Source organism: Mixophyes fleayi, chromosome 10, assembly GCF_038048845.1.
Source record: "Mixophyes fleayi isolate aMixFle1 chromosome 10, aMixFle1.hap1, whole genome shotgun sequence".
In the NCBI taxonomy this organism is placed as follows: Eukaryota; Metazoa; Chordata; class Amphibia; order Anura; family Limnodynastidae; genus Mixophyes; species Mixophyes fleayi.
The window spans coordinates 97,195,835-97,217,497 of record NC_134411.1 but is presented as its reverse complement, the minus strand read 5'-3'; the positions used below and the strand labels follow the sequence as shown (position 1 = coordinate 97,217,497).

Genomic DNA, 21,663 nt, shown 5'->3' with positions numbered 1-21,663 from the left:
GCCTGGAGGTTCCTCAAACCGTCTCTTATTTTCCAGACTAAATGCCTGATTGCAGAAATCAATGTTGCTAATAGTAACAGGTTATTGTGTTATGTCTTGATTCCCTCTCTCGGATGATTACAGTATTAGTAAAAGCTTTGATTTTTTATTTTTTTTACAGATTTACCAGAGAGACAACGTTCATCAGTCTCTTCACCGATTAGCAGACATCACTCTACCAAATCCATACCATAGATTCACTATTGCTAGTAATATTGGACAGAGTCCCAAACTGGCCTGCGCGCAGTAAATTACCAGCCATCTGTTTGCATTCATGATGCCTACAGGACTTCTTAAAATACTTTATGGTCTTGCTGTTGTATAAAGCCATTTTTTTTTTTCCTGGCGCTCTAATGCTTCTGTAATACAGAACCGGTAAATTAATTTTGCAAACCAACTTAAAATTGCGGCAGTGAGTTGTGTCGGACCTATCACAATCAGCGTTCTCCTCATTGCGGCTTGTGATTGGCCCTCTGGCTCACCTTGGTGACTAACAGTGCAGGTTTTCAGGATGTCATAAACGCTTGTGGATAAGCAGTACAGGTTATTGGGATCTCGTAAGCACATATGCATAAACAGTGGTCCAATATTCCTAATAATCAATTATGTGTATTGTTACCAAATGTCCCAACTTCCTCTGATCCATCAGGTTTCCAGATAACTTTATCAGCATAGATGGACAAAGGAAAAGTATGAAGGGCGGACTGAATGGGACAGAGTAAAGATCAGTGAGAAAGAAGTGATTTCAAAGAGGGACAGACAGGGAGGGCTGGCACTTCGGCTCGTTGTAATCATATAGCCACTCTCCTACTAACTGGTAGTAGACCTGTGACGTACACACACAGTGGAGGCAACCATTTTTGAGCCGAACCATTATTCCTGAGAATGCAGTCTATGAATTTGTTAGGATCTAGTGACATCACTGAGGTGTGAGGCACTCAGTGCCTCAGACCCGTCGACGTCACGAGTGAATTCTTTAGCTGAATATTAAACCGGTTGCATTCACTGTGTGTAGGTGACAGGCCCACTTTAATATTACATGCTAACTTCTTAGAAAACAGACTTCCGGTATACCTATATTTCTACACTGTATGTATGTCTAAAATAATAGGTTTATAAAATTGATTAACTGCAGTTGGCGTAGTAAAAGTATTAGGTGGATTTTATGGATTGAGCAAAGTTTCTGCTAAAAGGGTTTCCTGGTTCTTTTTGCTTTTTTTTTAATTTTTTTTCCAACAACCGTGCACAACAAATCTACTGATCTACATGTACAAAAGCCAAGCAAAGATCCCCTTGAATCCCATTATACATGCATTGCGGATAATGTCTAATGCTAACAGGGATCAATCTGGAGTAATGTAGAGGATCACAATCAATCCGAACACTCTCCCTGATCCTCTTCAAACCTGACTTGGACAATCCCAGTGGATAACCGTGTTCAGCATTTACTGTAAAATCTGTGTGCAACCCCCTTAAAAACAGTTGTCTAAGTGCACATTATTTGAGCTATACATGTCATTTCATACCTGAAGAAGAAGGTGATGACGGATGTGGACTATCCTCCTGCGCACTTCCGGCTTGGGAAAGGGCACCACCGTTTCCGCTCTCTTCGGTGATGTTAGATGATCCAGGTGTGGTGGACCGGCTTATAGACTGAGATTCTTGATCGCTCCCTGATCCACGGCGCTCCTCAAGACTCGTGTGGATGGCCTCTTCTTCTGCCTTCCTGTCTCTTTTGTGGACTCGTGAGTGAACCACAACTTGATGATAGGTTCTGAAGACCCTACCACAGTCAGGACATTCAGTTGGCTTATCTTTAATGGCTCCATGGCCCTGCATATTGTAATCGAGTCTCTGGTTTCTGCCGTGGGACAAGAAATCTCTAGTGTTTTCTAGAAGTTCAAGTTTGGACGAGACATCTCTCTGATTGCAAATTTTCGAGCTGTGAAGCAAATCAGTTTGCATTTTCTGTTTAGAGCCATCTGCTCCTACAATCACATACTCTCTCTTCTCTTTGTCAAACATAACTGCGTTTGCTAAGGTATCTTCGTGGTTACGTTGTATCTGCTGCTCTTTAGACAGGAAGCTGTGCTCCATGGCCATTCCTCTTGCCATTAGTTGCCAGGCCTGGTAGCTGTTGACTGGATCCATCTCAGCGGCTTTGGCTGCCGCCTGCAATCTTTCTATGCAGCTAGATTTCAGTGGAGGCACCAGGTTGAGGGAGCCAAGTAAAGAATGTTTATCACTTTCAGACATGCTATGGGCCAAACCAGCAATAGGTGACAACAGCTTACCTAGAACTTCCTTTTCTTTCAAATCTCCTTTGTGATAGACATGACCATGTTCACTCAAGCTCGCTTTTTCAGAAGACATGAAGCCACTCTGCAAGCAGGATATGTATCTGGAGTAAAGGTTTGCATGGGACTCTTGCGAAACACTACTGATGGATACCGGGACCTCCGCTTCACTGGGGGACTTGTTTTTCACAGACAATTTGTTCAAGTGGACTTTCATGTGGTTCTTCAGGAACCAAGGCTCTTTGAACCTTCTTCCACATATCTGGCAACAGTGCTCAAAAGAATCCTTGTGCTTTCTCATGTGGCCTTTCAAGAACCAGGCCTGACTGAAGACCTGCCCGCACACTTCACAGCGGAACTCGTTGGCCGCTTGCTCTCCGTTTCCACTGGACCCTTGACCTTGAACCGACTCTGCTGTAATGTGAGCTTTCTCGACGTGACTAATTAATTCTTCCTCCTGAGAGGCGGCAAAGTCACAGAGTGTGCACTTGTAAGGCTTGTGCAATATTCTAATGTGTCTATCAAGTTCCTCTCTTTTCTTAAATTTACCTTTGCAAAATGTGCACCTGAATCCATTTGTGGGAGCTATTGCTTCTTCTTGGACAACTGCAGGCTTCGGAGAAGGTGCCTTACTGGGGATATCAGATGTACTGTGATTAGCTGGCACCGAGATATGACAGTTAGATAACGGAGATTGCTGTAAGTGCTGTTGTTGTGGTTTCACATCGAGTCGAGGTTGAAGAAGGCTACTTTTCATTTGTTTGTCTCTTAATATCGCTCTTTCTTCCAGTTCATGCAAAAGACGATTTTCTTCTCTGACTCTTCCTCGACCTTTGCCGAGATTACCAAGTTTGTGAGTACGAAGGTGGATTTTCAAGTTACCTTTCTGGGCCGCTCTATGGTCACAATATGGACACTTGAACGGCTTTTCCCCAGTGTGGGTACGCATATGGAGGGATAAAATGCTATTAAAACGGAAACGCTTTCCGCAAAGCGGACAAGGGTACTTTCTATTCTTCCTTGCATCATCCTCAATATCACTCATTTGGGACATGATGCCAAGGTTCTGTCCGTTTAGAAACTGTTGGAGGTCAACTCTTCCATTAAGACCGCTATCAACCTCTCGATTCAGTTGGTTGGCTAATAGGGCCATTTGATTGCTGATCGGTTGACTTGTCATTGACACATGACTTTTTTCCTCTATGGATGTTCCGGACTTGTCCTCACCTTTTTGACGGTTTTGCAGCTCTGGGAAGGCGTGGCTAAGCTGAGATGTGATCTGATGTAGCTTCTGACTCATTGAATATTGGCCATTAAGCAAAGAGTTGTTGAGGTGAGTGTCAACATCTGACACAGCCGATGAGACTCCAAGGCACAAACTAGCTTCCTCCATCCCTGAAAACATCAAGCAAAGAAATTATTTAATTAAATGGACTTGAGTATGAGGCAAAAACATCTGTTTGTAAAAATGCAAAAGTTTCTAACTACAGATGTAGCTTAAATTATCCCAAAAACAATTAAGCTTAATTCTGTTTACACTTATGAATGCAGCTTTATAATGGTTTCTTTCAGAGGTAAATTATCTAGAACAACCTGAGATATCAACTTGTAGAACACTCTGTGCTTCTACATTCCATTCGGCAGACCACAGAACCAATACTGGGCAAATATATTAAGCAATGTATGTGACCCCTCTTTACAATGCACTCATAGTTTAATGTATTTCCCTTCATAGTGCAGGTTTAAATTGTTTTAGGAACAGTGGGCCTTAGTTTTCTTTTTCGGGATGAAAGTAGATCACAGAGAGGAAAAGAAACAATCAATTAATATCGGCTTTGTACTAGATATTGCCTAGATGGACGCAGCTGAATTTCAGCCATATAAAATGTAGATAATAGAAAGGAAATAACTTTCAAAAAGTAAAATCACTATTCTAATATAACTACATAATACACATCTCATCATATATTGGAAATATTGTTCTACAGAGACAAAATATCCTAATGATTTACTATTAAGCCTATTTGCCAAAGCGATAATTTCCAATATTATCAATTATTATTGTTAAATAATGACACACCAAAAATCTAACAAAAAAAAGAGTTTACTCTTCTAATACACTGTTCCCCATGAAATATGTTCAAGACTTTTCATCCAACGAGTTATAAGCCCAACTGAGCGTAAAATTGTTTTAGATTTCTGCTATACCTACCAAGAGATGGGATTTTTGTGGGACACTTCCAATATTCTGAGTAAAAAAAATTGAGGCCAATCTAAAAAGCTGTGTAGTCTAAAGCTGGGTACACACTACAGGTTTTTCCCACGATTATCGTGCCCGTCAGACGATAAACGACTGTACGGCCGATTGCATTACAGTGTACGCACCGTCGATCATGTTTTATCGTTCCAAAGCACATCGTATCGTTTGATTCGATTTTATAAACGGACTAAAAACCTCTGTAAACGATGGAACAATGTCATTCCAATTCTGCAGTGTGTATGCACTCTGGACCAGCAGTGTCCATAGATCTCCATAGAGTTTACAGAGTTACGACCATTTCAGATGAAGAGCACAGATCTGAAGGTAAAGCTTGTAAAACGTGTACAGTGTGTAGACAGGAATCGGCTGCTGATCGGGACTTTCAGTCGTTGTTAAAATCTTTAATGATATTGCATCGGGGGAAACTTTCTGTAGTGTGTACCCAACCTAAAGGGGACATGAGTTGGAAATGGTACGTGCAGATTGGTGAGCAGTTTAGGGAAATTAGGGGAGTAATTTGTCCCAATTTTCAGGAATGTTGTAATTTTCAGGAATGTTGTGAGGTAAGTTACTGGTGTATGATACGCTGAGTAAATTTGTCTCATATGAGGCAAGGCAGAAAGTTGTTTACTTTCCCAAGAGTATCTACAGTGGTTGAAACCTATAGCATTGTCCTTCAAAGTCTCCACTCATATTCATTCGTTAATATACAAACACCCAGTAGTTAATATACAAATGAAATATAAAACTTTCCCTGTTATTTGCAGAGCCCACAGACCGTCTCTGGCACACAATAAAACATGATAATGTTTTGAATAAAAATAAAAGGACAAGCTTTCCAACAATAAAAAGGATTTTGCCTTAGTCAACAAAAAGTGCAGTAATATCTCATTAAGCTGATTAGTATGCTGCTTAGAAACAGTACTAGGTGCTGTAACACATGATTATAATCGTAAAAATCCTTCAGTGTTTGCAAGTAAGCATTAACGAGGTATATTAAATTTTAAGGAGACGGACTAGCAGATCTGCAAAACCTTCAAGATTAGGATTTAACCCTCAAAATATTAATAAAAAAAATGTTTATGGGGGCGACATATCAACATGGAGAAATGTAAACTGTTATTAAACCTGTCATTACTAAAACGATACAGCGCTAAAGAGAACTGAAGCCAGAGTTGTATTTATCGCTAAGGTTCTACGTAAGAGGAGGTGCGGTGACTGCAATGCACTGATGAAGAATTTTAAGACCTTCCAAGTGTTTACGGATTATAGCTTTTGGTTTAAAGACAAAAACAAAGTTCCTTTTCAAAGACCTAAAAAAATGAAGCAGGAAAACAAACCTTCAAATCCACAATGCAAGTACCTCAGCGGAGCAGCCATTTTGCTGTTGGTCCTTGACTTTCTGCAGAGGGCAAGCAACAAAATGGCGGCTATTTTAGATTAGCTCTGTTCACATTGTGAGATGTTGTCTTTGATCACCCACTGAAAATAATATTTGCACTGTGGATGTTTATATTGCTCTATGGGCACCTTATGTATTCTATAAGCAGGTTTGGACTGGTCATTAAATTTAGTTTATAAATATAATCAGTGGTCGAAGTGTAAATTTAGAAGTGGCGGTATGGAAAATGTAAGTGACTGGAATCTGATAGTTTTACAAGGAAGGCGGTAAAAGAAATGGCGGTATGGCATACCACCATATACCCCCCTTCCACCACTGAATATAATATAAAGTGGTGTGGCGGTAAAACTCAGCCAGATTAAAAAGCATGATCATGTTAAAATTCAGATTGTAATTTATGTTTATATTTAGCATGTTGGACCGATGGGGAAGACTTCGGTGTGAGTTTATCAGCTTAATGTATACCTACCAATAGTTAGAATCCCGAAAGTGGGATAAAATATGCACCACCCCCCTTAAATGAACAAATTTGTGTAAAACTTCCCTCAATTTCCTGTAAAGCCCTGCCCATTTAGCGGTCCGCAGATCGGGATGTCCCTCCTAAATCGGGATCATTGAGAGGTATGTACCTCCTGACATTTAGGCAGGTGACATCTGGCCAGGGACATGGGCGATGGGGGCGTGGCCTAGCACATTTAAATCGCATGGCTTCCCTGTTCTCTCCTCCCCCTCATTGCCGTACACACTTCACTCATATACTGAACAGAATACTTCTCAACTTTTTCCCACCCGTGGGAAAAAGCTGACTCAATCGGGAAGACGGCCAAGGCGTTCAAATTGGGACTGCTCCGCCTAAATCGGAACGATTGGGTGGTATGGGATAACGTGTATTGTAATATGTAGAATGGACAACTCCTGTTTCTAATACATAGATCAGTGTTGGCTAACCTGTCACACTCCAGGTGTTGTGAAACTACAAGTCCCAGCATGCTTTGCCAATATATAGCAACTTATTGCAGGAAGGGTATGCTGGGACTTGTAGTTTCACAACACCTGGAGTGTCACAGGTTAGCCAACACTGACATAGGTACAGTTTGAAGTAGCTAGAATAGCACCAATAATGTTTTTACGGAGTGTAGAGGAACAACGCTATACGCGTGAACGTAACTTACAGTATCTGTCATATCCGTATGTAGCACAGTACAACTTCTCTGGTTCTGCATGTGGGTGCATTTCTCATTATCTGTTCACATTACACAATCACATCCACTGTTTCTGTCATGTAGAAGGTGTACGAGATCCCCCTAAAGTGCATTTAGTGGGCTAAGTATATTCACAATCTAAACGCACTTATGTATTCAAGAGAAATTAGTCTTTTTCCCCTCCCCGTACTATTATCAGTATCTATTGTATAACATTTAATGAGTACAATGTTATAAATACACGGCTTAAGCCTGCTTCCAAGTTATTTGTTGCAAAATGCTGCATTAGTGAAATAATCACATTGATTAAAAAATAAACAAAACAATAGTGCAAGAATTGAGGTGAAAAAAAGGTGATTAAAATGTAATAGTTGCTACGACTGGTGTGATATATATGTGCAATCTTTACTCCTGTAACTGTTTAACGGTGGTTGTTAGAAGAATAATACACTCCTGTTTAGAGACACAGAGACTCAGCGTACGGAACCTTTTCAGGGTCATTAAACAGCTGTAAACATTATTATAAAAATAAACCGCGGATTTCACGCTTACATTTTAGCCCAGAGCCGGCTTTGCTGAGCAAGTACATTTTTCCCATCTTGTACAATCAGCACTGGTGACATTTGGGTATACAAACATATTACATCACTGATACCAGAGAGGTGGGTGTGTTTCTGAGTCTTTACATAACGGATATCGAATACACCCATCTGCAGGGCATCCTTAAATAAATATTTTTTACTGACAAATTTACTTAACAGATTTACTGACGGCTAACAAGTTACTAACACATTCTAGTTATTGTTTTTTTTAATACCGTTCAGATAGTAGTAGAAGAAATCAATCATTGAAAATCAGAGGATAAAAAAACACATTTTTTTGGTGTATTTCGACTTACTGATGAAAATGTCACTACAATTTTTCCTGTCTGTAAATGTACAATTTTGATTTTTGGTGGTGTATTTTCTCCAATTTGTCTGTATGTAACGCAGGGGGGTGGGGGGGGGGGGGGGGGGTGAGGGTCTTCTATCAGAACACAGAAGGAGTTAACTGTCATCTCTAATTTCTAACATTTGATGAAATGATCAGTTACCTATAAATAAATCTAATTAAGACAAATCAAACACACAAATTACATGTTGAAGTACTTTGGCTGATCAAGCAGGTTACAAAATGAGGAGCAGGGGGTAAAAAAATAAATATACTTTCCTAAATGAATGCAAGGCAAGGAGTCTTAAAAACAAAATTGTGTTCGTTAAAGAGACAGTAACGCTCGAAACTCATATTTTATTAACCAGGCATTCAGCTGCACAGGGACATACGTGAACTGTGTTTTGACTTTTTGCTGATAAAAGTGGGCTGCCCAAAACCATCCTCTTCAATCCTCAAAAGACCCTTGAATTGCCGTGCACACCACAGTACATATCGCTGGGTGACCATGATGAGTGAGAACATATCTCCCAAATTCATGCCAACTCACGGGACAACGGGACAGTTATGTGGTATGATTAAGTCCCCAAACTTTAACATTTTATCCGAACCCCCATCCCTTCAACCTATTGAAATTAGAGATGCTCAGGCTCGGTTTTCTGAAAACCGAAAATTAGGGGATCCCAGTAGGTTCGCGAGCCGGCTCGGTATTTTTGCGCGCCCTTGGATCTGAATCGAGGCAAAACATCATTGTTGCGTTGTCGGATCTCGTGGGTTTTGGATTCCATAAGTACATCCCTCCCCAGGAGATCCAGCGCCATTGCTCACATTGAAAAATGAGTAGCAGTGTTCTTGTCACTCTCCAGTCTCCAGTGACATTGCTCATACAGAAACAGGAGGGGTAGCAGTGTTCTTGTCACTTGACAAAAATTGACTGGAAATGAATTTTATTGAGGTTAATAATGCAGGAACAAAAAAGAGCCAAATTATGTGATTTTAGCAAAAAAAAAATAGGGATCCAAAACCAAAACCAAAACACGTGAGGGCGGTTTTGCCAAAACCAGAACCAAAACACATAGTTAATCCAGATCCAAAACCAAAACACAGGGGTTAGTGAATATCTCTAATTAAAATGCAGTTTTTATTTAAGAATGTTTGTTGGTTTAGCTTGTTTGAAGCATTTACCAGTCTCTAGCCCGGATAGAGAGGTGCAGGGGGTGAATAGCACTTGAATCACACAGGTCCTTGAGCTGGGGGTGTTGGAGGAGTTTTGATGAAAACCGGGGTTCTTCTTTAATAAGGCTGAATGTCATGGGGCCACACTAACCAGAAGATACATACTTACCAACATTTTAAAAAAAGCATAATCAAAATTAAAATAAGCCCTGCCCATAGATCTCCTCCCAATAATCACCCACATTCTTCTGAAGATACGCCTACTTTCCCAACAGAACTCCTCCCCCTTCCTTGGTCCATTAATAAGAAGAATAACCCAGACTGACTTACTGCGCACTATGTCTGCCATATTGTAGCACAATTTATTGGAATGCTAAAAAACAAACAAACAAAAAAAACAACCCTCCGGTCACCATGCAGATAATATTCCATGTGTGGCATTTTGGTGTCAGTAATTCTGACCGTTTACCTAACGTGCAGTGTAACGTTAAACCCTTGTATATCACATGGATCAAAGCCTGATGTATTCGTAAATATTCATAAATGTAACCCAGCGAGACTCCCTCCGACAGGCACCTGTCACATACAGAATCTCGGCTACAAATCTCCAAAATCAATATAAAAATCCAAGCCCATCATTAGATTTTCTGTTGTGTGGGAGTTGGAAAGGATCCAGGATTTGGATGGGCTACATGGGAAGCAGGATTTGTAATGGCGTTCCTCGCACTTCCGCATGCTGCCAGTCAGGTCAGGAGCCCAAAACCTGCTGCCCTCTCTGACACCGGCTTCTGGAATAGAAGCTAAACTGGCCCAGAAGTTCCTTTTGACCTAAGCAGAAAAAAAAACATCTGCTGTTTGACTCATGAGCTGTTCCTGGCGATGAGGAACTGAAACAGAGTCTGCTGTGGATCAGTTCTCTCCCAGCAGTCGGTGTCACAGGAATAAATAGATGGATTTCATGGGACGCAGATAGTTGTTTGCCAAGCAAAATGCGTCAACACAAACATTTACCAAAAATTGCATTTTACTCCTTCGGAGCTGGAAAGATTTGTGTCCGGTTCTCAGTAATGACTACCCCACAGGACTGGAATTCAGATCTTATTTCTTCACAATACAAATGAGTTATTTATTTTTACATTAAAGCAATATTAATGGTGGTTAGTATTTTACTGACAACTGAATTGAAATTTGCTGACATGTATCTGTTTGCTGACGATTCTCTCTACAAAAAATCAGTGCCCTTTATATATGGGATAATGTGCTTCTTAGTGTAAATGACAAGGATATTATTATTATTATCATCATCATCATCATCTATTTATATAGCGCCACTGATTCTGCAGCGTTGTACAGAGAACTCACTCACATCAGTCCCTGCCCCATTGGAGCTTACAGTCTAAATTCCCTAAAACACACACACACACACACACACACACATAGACTAGGGTAAATTTTGATAGCAGCCAATTAACCTACCAGTATGTTTTTGGCGTGTGGGAGGAAACTGGAGCACCCGGAGGAAACCCACGCAAACACGGGGAGAACATACAAACTTCACACAGATAAGGCCATGGTCAGGAATTGAAGTAATGACCCCAGCGCTGGGAGGCAGAAGTGCTAACCACTGAGCCACCGTGCACTCGGAGGGAACTTATATAATATCTGTAAAGGGAGCATAATTCCTTATAACCTATAATACACGTCTATTTATTTATAAAGTGCCATTAATTCCGCAGCGCTGTACAAGAATATTTGTCAGTCACATCAGTCCCTGACCCATTATATTATACGGCTCGGACAATATAAAGGTATGAGGCCACTGGCCAGGAGCTTTTATAAAGGTCACAGCTCTCGGAGGGAACTTATATAATATCTGTAAGGGGAACATAATTCCATATAACCTATAATACACGTCTCCTAAATAAGTGATGACATGAACTCACCGATTATACATTGATTTATCTTTTTGGAAGGTGTCACTCCCTTTATAAATGAGATGGGTTTCTTCAACACAAATCCCTCTGGTTACATTTACGAAGACATGTAGAGATGTTCATTTTTACTTAGGGTTTTGATTCAAGCTCCTGTGAATGATTAACAGTTTGCTAAGTGTCATGAAAGTTTCACTGACAATCACAGTTGCATATGGGGGTAAATGTATGAAGCTCCGAGTTCTTCAACCCCCGCGAGTTCGGCGTCTTCAGCGCTTAAATTTAAAACGGCTCTGCCTTGTAAAGGGAACTTTCCTTTACAAGGCAGCGCCGCTTTAAATTTAAGCGCTGAAGACGCCGAACTCGCGGGTGTTGAAGAACCCGGAGCTTCATACATTTACCCCATGATGTACTGAGCAGAGAAGCTTTGGAACATTCATAAAATAAAACTCCGCCCCTCCGTCATCATGTGACCAGTGCAGAGCTTGGTGACTGACTGGCTCAGACTAATTGATCAGTTTACACTCTCCTGGGAACACATGGGAGACGCTGCTTTTTTGCAGTGGCAGCCATATAAATCAACCTCAGAAGAGTAATTTTGCAAAAGGGACTGAGTCATAGGAGAACCTTCTGCAAAACGGCTTCAGCTATATGTTAAAATGGTACAAAACTTGCTATTATGTTTTTATTTTATTTTAGGGGCACAGAGATGAAAACTGTACAGCGACAATTTAGGAGATTTGCAGACAGTTGTGTTGTGTGGAGTAACCGATGTGGATGATTGTTCAGGCTCTTAAAATGATGTACTGTGCACTTTATTTTGTCTTACATATCTCACCGTGATGACAGACTTCACTTAAGTGGAACATCTCGTTTATTTGCAGAACTATCTGAGTTCACTGACAATTTTCTTAAAAAATAAAAAAAAAGTGACAGTGCAAGTCTGTAATTGTCATTTCTTTTTACTTACTATTAGTACATTTACTGACAGTTGGAAAACATGCCTATTTGTATGCAAGGTAGAGTCTATCTGCTCTGAATACATCTTGGTATAATCTACACATAGGGGTGGATTTACTAAACATTCTAAAAGGAAAAGTGGAGGTATTGCCCATAGCAACCAATCAGATTCTAGCTATTATTTGTGAGCGTGTACTAGATAAATGATAGCTAGAATCTTTTTTGAAGCTATGGTAAACATACCCCAAAGAATCACATATGTGGGTGTTTCCTTGGGTCAGATAAACATAAACAGTGACCATTGGTTCTATCACCCCCTCATATCCAAATTATCAAGAAAAATGGTACTTGTTTAGCTTTACCAGGCAATACACTTTGACGAAAACACCTTATCTACAGTACACAGGAGAACCATTATTTTAATTTTTTTAATAAGATAATTCTAAAACATATCGACATGCGTTTCAGATCACTTTTGCACAAGTAGAAGGTAGCGTTGCCCATAGCAACAAGTTAGATATTTGCTAAGCTTTTCGAGCCTGCCCTGGAAAAATGGCAAAATCTGGTTGCTATGGGCAACACTACATTTTTTCTTTGCGCCCGCTTTTAAAATATATTCCCTATTACCTTTGAAATAAGTCATTGTTTGAGTAACTAGTGCATGGTTTGAGTGGCCCTTGACAGCAGTAAATGAGAACTATGCTGCATTTAGATCATATGTGACACCCACAGCCGTCTCACAGTGTGATACTACAGTGGTCCTGATTTTCCCTCTGTGGTGTCCTCTTACTAACAAGTGATAATCACCATCACTGAGTAACGTCCCTCAACGCACACAACAGCTAGGACCGGCTTATTAAACAACAATTTAAAATTCCTATAGGGCAATGTCTGGCGAATTAACACCCTGCTGGTTAGACATTGTTTAACCTGTTTAATTCATCCTAACCAATGCTCCAGGTGGATATTTAAAAGTGGCGGTATGGAAAATGTAATGGGAATGCAAGCAAATGGAATTTTATATTTTTGCAATCAAACCCGTAGACATGTCGGTATGGCCAACCATGGTATACTAGCCCACTTCAACCACTGATCCTAACCTAATGGAATCTCATAGGATTTGATTTTGTTCAAGTAGAACGATCCATTTTGTGGCTGTGGTGTTAGCAGGAATATCACGCAAGCATGCCATAATGCTGCATTGTAGCACTTAAAAAAAAACGCACCATTCTACAGTCCCAAATACGGACACATTAGAGATTCAATTCATTGCATTCAATGGACGCTGCTTTTTTATGTCACACGACTGAGCTCTTAAAATGTTGCATTGCAGCGTTTTAAAACACAAGACGCTATCATGTGATGAGGAAATTGCAATTCCTGTTGACTATCTGTTGCCTCCCTTGACATTACCCTAAGGGCTAGATTTACTAAGCTGCGGGTTTGAAAAAGTGGGGATGTTGCCTATAGCAACCAATCAGATTCTAGCTGTCATTTTGTAGAAGGTACTAAATAAATGAAAGCTAGAATCTGATTGGTTGCTATAGGCAACATCCCCTCTTTTTCAAACCCGCAGCTTAGTAAATCTAGCCCTAAGTCTCAAATCAATTGATCAAAGTATTGCCCATTGAAATAACCTAATGTATCCTAACTGCAACCAATCAGACATTTGCTTTCATGGATCTAACTTAGTTTGACTGATCAAAGTCGACGGCTGATTGGGTAGAACTGGTCACATCGCAGTTGCAGAACGCTGCTAAATAACCCTAAAATTGTTTTACTAGTTATTACTGTGCAGCCCGGGTCTTGGGCCAGTCTGACAGATTTATCTAAAACAGGGAAAAATATAAATAAAGAAAAGGGAACATTTGAGTATCTAGTTTAGCACTTGATTGTAAATCTCGCTGATTACTTGCAATCATTTGATAAATGTAATTGTTTTTAACCAATGGTGATGAATTAAATCAAGAAAAAAAGAAAAAAAAAAGTGGTATAGCAAAGAACGGAGGGATTACAATAAAACCTAATGAGCTTAGACTCAAGGCAGCTCAAAGCATTATACTTACAGTGCAACTTTATTTTGACAAAATGTCTGTTTGTGTTACAGAGTAAAAGGGACATTATAAAAGGCTCCTTCCAAAAGGTCAGGCTGGATTTTAAATCTCCGAAAAGGCTTTGGAGGAATTTTACCTTCAGCATTTTTAAATCTGCTCACTTATATCAGTGAACGCAGTGCCCCGAGTTTTTACAAAACTTGTCCTTACATAGACCCAGACTTTGTGCTTTGGTGATGTCACTATAACCTCGTTGTCTGATGAGCCAAATTGTCATGAATATGGGTCCAGCTCACACTTTGTACGATTACAAATCGCTGTAGTTTTGCATCAGTGCGCTGTGAGAGATCTCACCACAACCTAGCAGTGAACCTAGGTGCCCAGAGAGAGGGCAAATTCTAAACAGGTGCATTGTGGCAGCATGTTGGCTTAGTAGTTAGCACTTCTGCCTCACAGACTGGTCATGGGGTCATGAGTTTGATTCCCGACCATGGCCTTATCTGTGAGTAGTTTGTATGTTCTCCCCGTGTTTGCGTGGGTTTCCACCGGGTGCTCCGGTTTCCTTCCACACTCCAAAAACATACTGGTAGGTTAATTGGCTGTTATCAAATTGACCCTAGTCTGTGTGTGTGTATTAGGGAATTTAGACTGCAAGCTCCAATGGGGCAGGGATTGATGTGAATGAGTTCTCTGTACAGCGCTACAGAATCAGTGGCGCTATTTAAATAAATGACGATGATAATGTGCAAACGTCCTATCACAGTCTATCCTCCTACCACTTTAGTAACACTTCTTTCGATCAAAAACACATTGTATTTTCACCTAAAATAGAGCTCTGTTTAGCCTCATTCATGGCTAACATGAATCATGAGAGCGACGGAGTGTGACAACAGTGTGCGGTGAACTTTTTACTCCATTGCTTGGAGAGCATCTAGAAATGTTCATCTCCACCAAAGTGCAACATGGAGGCACAGAACGGGCCCCATTAAAAGGACATTAATTTCTGTCCTGATCTGCAGGACGCCTACTCCTCACTACAGTAGGAAGCAGAGAGTTTCTAGAGTTATACCGTATGTGGATCTGTTAAAAAACGTTTTTGTTTTTGAACGGCTACTCTAAAAAATAAGAATAATAATACAACAGCAAGTGGAACAGATTTTATTTATAAACATAAATAAATATATCAACTTTAAATTTCAGTCTACAAATAAGCTATCGAGTGTCTGTGTGCTACATGAAAAAACAGTAAGTATTTAACTTATGTGCAAAACAGAAAGCTAATTTGCACCCCTTGCATTGTAACATGGTTTTGTCCAGGAGACTTAAATAAGAAACTTCTTTAATTTAAGATCCTTAATGAATCAGGCCCAAGATCTTTAATGTTTTATGTTACTTTGGACCCGATTCATTAAGGCATGCAAAACGCATTGAGTATTTTTTATTTTTTATTTAAAAACGCACGTAAATTTGGGCATACGCACATACGTATTCAACTAGAAGCGGATGTGAAGAAACGTCTCTTGTTGAGTACGGGTTTAAGTACACGGCACTTGCTGTATTGAGACAGACGATACACTGCAGGATACGTACAATACATATGTGGAATATAAAAACCTTAGAGATGTCCAAAGCATGAATCGCACACTGCTGCGTGCCCTCTAGCTCTGCACGCCCTTACTGTATAATGACTACGTGCATACGCCCAGTCCTCTCCCAGTTCCGCCCATGAAATTGTATGCACGTGTCTTTTGCAGTCAAAGATGAATTGCCTACTGTTCACTGCCTAAAGTCTGCTTCTGGGCATGCACAAAGCAATTTAATGACAAATGAGGCTGAATAGGACGAATGCACTTAAAGGGCGACAGGGTTTGTAGTAAGCTGAACACGTACCTGAAGGGGTTAACATGGGTTGGCCCGACCAATGTGTAATCCAGTGGGAGGGACCTTGATTGATATAGTAGGCTGCACTTCCTGTTCTGCTCCATTCCACAGCACGAGATCCCACCCACCCACTCCTTTGGTATGGTATGTCCGGTGACGTTGCGGTAGGAAGGCACTGCGTTCAGCGGCTGATTTGTGGGTGCACTGGTAGTTGTCATAGGTCACTGCCCCCCGTTGAGGCACCAGTAACTCCCTTTTTGGCCCTTCAGTGAGGAGGGTCCCTGTCCGACTCGGTGAGGGAGGGCAGAGTGAGTTTTAAAAGGGGCAGTCACTCTGACGCCAACTCAGCGCAAAAGTTATGTTGGGATTTGTTCCCCGTGGTGGTGGACGTACGGCGGTTTGCGCCAGTCCACTCGTGATAGTGTTTGTCAGCTTGAGAGTTGTTTCGAGGGCCCTTTCTCCGCCACCATAGGTCTAGTTAAAAATTAAAATCATAATAAAAGTTCTGGCAATTTTTTAATAACTTATACAAGTCTCCGTGTGTTTATTTGCATGCAAAGGTTTAGAATTATAAGGTTGATGTAAGGTTTACGAAACATACACGGTGAGCCCTTTATGCAAAATACGGCATATATGTTCCTTAATGAATCAGGTCCTTTATTCCTAAAATATTGGCCACTGTTTGTGTTCCACAAATCTGAAGTCTACTTCTTTGGCCTTGTAACTGTTAGCAAACTATAATATTATACATGGGTTTGCAGAATGTTTTTGTATATCGCAGCTGGAAATTTTAGGGCCTTGGGCCCGGTGGCCAATTGTGGCCCGTGGCCCATTAGTGGATCCCTGGGTAACATAAATGAACAGTTTACGATTGCTAATGCTTGTGAAGTCTGTGCACGATGCTGTGGGTTATGTAAAGTATTTCTAATTGTCTCATTAATATGCAAACAGTTGATATTCATAATAGAGGAGTGTTGTTTACAATGAGAAATATATAGAAGGCTGGAGAGGAGGAAGGTAGGCCTCAACCCTTTCTCCTCACACTCTGGGACGTCGTCCCCTCAACGTTAAATCCGACCAACCAAAATGGCCTGGAATTCATTTGGAATTCTATTCCTTTATTAACTTTCAGTAAAAAAAAGGATTTGTTATGAATATGTGAGGTTTTCTCATTCCCTCGTGTCACAGAATTGTTTTTCTTATAAAGCCACAGTTGGATGCTAATGGATTCAGTTAGAAAAATATTGTTTAATAAATAATATAATACAAAATATTGTTTTATGAGGTAAAAGTACCTTCATTGTGGTGGCCTCAAGTTTTCAGCTATTCCATGTAAAATCTGCATCTCACTCTGTTACAGAACTGTCAGCAACCACACACAGCGGCGGCAGCCATTTTAATGGGAACGCATTCAATCAGTTCACTAGGAGCTTGGATCTATTAATGTTAGGCTTCCTTGTCATGAATATTGCTGTAACCCACAAAATGTCTGCCTCCATCCTTTGTGTGAGTGTGACATGCTTTTTAAGGTATATAAGAATATAGCAATTTTTCATTAATTTTCTGAGGATAGCAGCAAAGGATTGTGGGAGGACCATGCTAAATAGACCTCCCCATGCATTGCATTGGGAAGCTATTGTCGGCAAGACCCAACAAAACTTACCGCTGGTGGAGACTACCATGATGTGACCCTTTCATGTATAGGGTGAAGCCTTACATGTGGTGAAAACGAGTGTGTGAAGATTTGTGCTTTCGACGAAGATTTGGCTTTTCATCCTTTAGTAAACAGATCCATTTATCAGATGAAACTCAAAGATTGTTGCAATGTATATTACTTAACTATTATATTGGAACATACCAATGCACTCAACCACATCAACATTTCACAAGGCTATACTCCTCTCTGCGTCTCAGAACTGAGACAGTCCTACCAAACTGGACTGCTGAGAGGTATTTTGCAGTAGTACTGGGGGGGGGGGGGGGGGATACATTTGCATTGAAAAATATGTCAATTTATTTTGTTTTACGTGGACAGTTCTGATTTATATAAAGAGTCAAAACTAGTGTGGTCCACATTGCACTTTAACGCCATTTAAGTTTTTCAGTCTTACCGAAGGTAGCGCATTCCCAGCCACAATCTGAGGGGTATATTTAATAAACTGTGGGTTTAAAAAAGTGCTAATGTTGCCTATAACAACCAATCATATTCTAGCTAGCATTTATGTAGTACATTATAGAAAATGACAGCTAGAATCTGATTGGTTGCTACAGGCAACATTTGCACTTTTTCAAACCTGTAGTTTAGTAAATATACCCCCTGGTCTGTTTGCCTGATGAGTGCGTGGAGCCTGGAGTGTACTCACAGACAGACAGGTAGATCCCATATGAACAGCTGTCATTCAAATCAAGCATGAAAACTTGTTATTAAGAAGTAACACTGAGTTTTGCTCGCACCTGCATGGGGCGTAAATAAAAATCAGTGTTGGTTCTGTGAATATTTAGGGAACTGAATCTGTCCCATATGTATTATTATTTAATTAAACCTTCCTATTTCTTAAGCGTAGTTCCTCTTTAATTGTACTGAGCGTCTGACCGCATACAAGTATTTGAAGGTACGCACAATATTTGCATTGCATACATTTTACCAACACATGAACTTTGCTCTCACGGGAAATAATGTACCCAATGCTTTTCTAAGCAGCCGTTCATAACTAACATGTATCTCAGGAATGTGGCCACATTCCAGCTTCTCATTGTCAGCCCAGAGTCCTGGATCACAGTAATAACAGCAGCTCGCTAGCTGCAGAACTTCATTAAAGGTCACAGGAAAAGTGCAAAAAATGCATAACTTGCGCAAATGTGTCCAGCGCCTTCACAGGCGCACCCCCTCATTTCAGGCTGCCGCTGGAAAATTGATCGGCGCTAATGAAATAAGAGTCTCACACGTGGGCCTCATTTGCAAACAGCAAAATAGCGGAAACGTAGTTTGCACAGGTTGAGGGGAGGAGCTAGTTGGAGACGTCCCTTGCTAAGTGCCCACTGGTACACATACTTTTGCAGAGCAGCAAAACAGAGACATCTTTTTGCAGGATGAGATCCATTTAAATAAGATACAGGGGTGGATAGGATCTTGTTCCTATCATTTTAATAGGACGCATACTGAACCATCACGTTGCACTTCCACAACAATGTTTATTACAAAATAAATATCAGTGGTGGACATCTAAGGGGGTAATTAAGGACATGGAGCAATGTTCGTGTTCTGTACATATATGTTTAGCTGTGTGGTGTGCGCTTGTGCAGATGCATGTATCCCCTTCATACCTCCTAACTGTCCTAATTCTGGGGGGAAGTCCCGAGTCAGGAATCTTGAAAGAGGTGATATAAAGGGGGAAGGGGCGGGGTTTCACTCAAAAGTGGGAGTTTGGTTGCTGGATATCTACACTGCTTTGTGATTATTTCAATCAATATGTTTGTTGTCCAAAGTCTATGTCATTCATACTTTATTATGCAATAAAAATTTTGAGTTAAAAAAAAAAAAAGTGGGAGTTTGCGGAGGATCTGGGCGAAGTTTTGGGCAGATGATGGGGCGAGGCTTATTTTGTCCTGATTCTGCATGTCTCAATGTTGAGAAGTATGCACCCCTACATCATACTTGCCAACTTTTCCTCGTTGACATCAGGGAGATCCCGGGGCAGGTGGGCAGGCGGGGCTTGATGAATCGCATCATTTTGGCTAAGATATTTGCGTCATTAAGCACCCTTTCCCGCCACTTATCCATTGCTGGGGCGAGAACCGGAAGGTTGCTCTGCTCTCCTGAAAGGACTCCCAGAAATGCGGGAGTCTCCCAGACATTCCGGGAGAGTAGGCAACTATGCGTTAAAGAAAAGCAGCTAAGGGATCTCTAGAGACTGAAGTGTCTTTTACATTTCTGTCTCCATTACTGAAGTCATGTTATCTTACCTGTCAGTCTTTGATTAAATCTTGGTCTCCATGAAAATGGCCACCTCCATAGGCATCAATACATGGACATAGGACACAATTTCTGAACCGTGTCATCATGCCACAGATGGCGAAGCCAACCACGTCTTGTACTGGCTCAGCATCAGGGAGAATGCCAGACTCTTCAGGGAGTGAGGGAGATCACCCCTATCTCAGGGAGTCTCCCTGACATTCAGGGAGAGCTGACAAGTATGCCCTACATATATACATACCACTCTTGTGTTTATGTGTAATTATGCTGAAGCACTGCCTACTGTGTCTCTATATCCCCTCCCTCCCTTGTTTATCAAAGCCACTTTTTCAAATTACCGGCTTTTCACCGATTGGTTCTCACAAAGGCACCAAAGGAACTTCCGGCCCCACATCACCGTGATCTAACTGGATCCTGGCGAATAAATAGGCTGCAATCTCCAGAATATGGGTTTAGACCACTAAATAGCTGCTCCGTGATGTCATGAATCTGTAGGGAGCACGACTATGGCTGCCTCCGCTGTGTGTGGGTGGGTACCCGCCGCTAATTAAATATACAAAAGATAGGACAGGAGCATATGTCGTCTAGCAGGGACATTAACACAGCAGAAATTTTCCATTTTTAGAAAATGATCACAAATTTCTCTCAAGAGTCAAATAATTTCAAATAAAAAGCCATTGGAAATAAAGTAAAATAGAGGAATATTACGGTGGTTGGAAGGTGCTCTTGAAGAACTAACCAGTTATGACCAACTAAATATTATCTTAACCATCGTGGATGTTAATATTTTCTATATTGTAAGAAGACAGAGTCTTGGTAATTATTTGTGTCTGAATGTTGTTGGTAACTATTGATAAATGTATAACGCGTCACCCGCACGAAAGATAACCATCCGTATTAGTGAAGAACCTTGCGATGAGGGTCCTACAGAACCAACATAATACTGAGTAAACAATAATTGTGAGTTATATCCCTCCCACTACGTTCTAATACGCGCTTTAAAATAATTTCAGCTCTCATTTTGTGATATCTAGTAATTACAAAGACATATTTAGTAGGAAAGAAAATGTAATTATAATAATTGGAATTAATTTGTAGTGTTGTGGAATGCCTGCCTAATACTAAACATTCCGCTATCGTTCTTGAGGACACAACGCTGGAAGTCAGACATTCCAGGGTACACAAACACTAACAACAATTCGGGAAAAGGTTATGTAGGGTAACACAACAGCAAGAATGATGCTAAGGTGTAGATTTATCAAGCCGTCTAAAAAAGAAAAAGTAGAGGTGTTGTCCATAACAACCAATCAGATTCTAGCTGTCATTTACTAGACTGTACTAGATAAATGAGAGCTAGAATCTGATTGATTGCTATGGGCAACACCTCCACTTTTGCTTTTCAGATGGCTTGATAAATCTACACCTTAGAATCCTTCTTACCGTTGTGTTATCCTACATAACCTTTTCCCGAACACTGACTATATTGCACATAAGCATGCACGTATACCGCACTGTGCCCTGTCTGTCTGTCTACATATGGCAAGTGCCGTATAATCAG

The 21,663-nt window shown here is 40.6% G+C and overlaps 1 protein-coding gene across 6 annotated transcripts in view; it reads right to left on the bottom strand.

Annotated features, from left to right (window-relative positions):
• ZNF536 (zinc finger protein 536) overlaps positions 1-21,663 on the bottom strand; it is a 403,907-nt gene that overhangs the window by 214,476 nt on the left and 167,768 nt on the right. For all 6 annotated transcript variants that reach the window (XM_075189234.1, XM_075189233.1, XM_075189236.1 and 3 more), the window contains exon 5: positions 1,566-3,731. In XM_075189234.1, coding sequence (XP_075045335.1) covers positions 1,566-3,729 — 2,164 coding nt within the window. In that variant the 5' untranslated portion in view covers positions 3,730-3,731. The remainder of the gene's footprint in view (positions 1-1,565; positions 3,732-21,663) is intronic.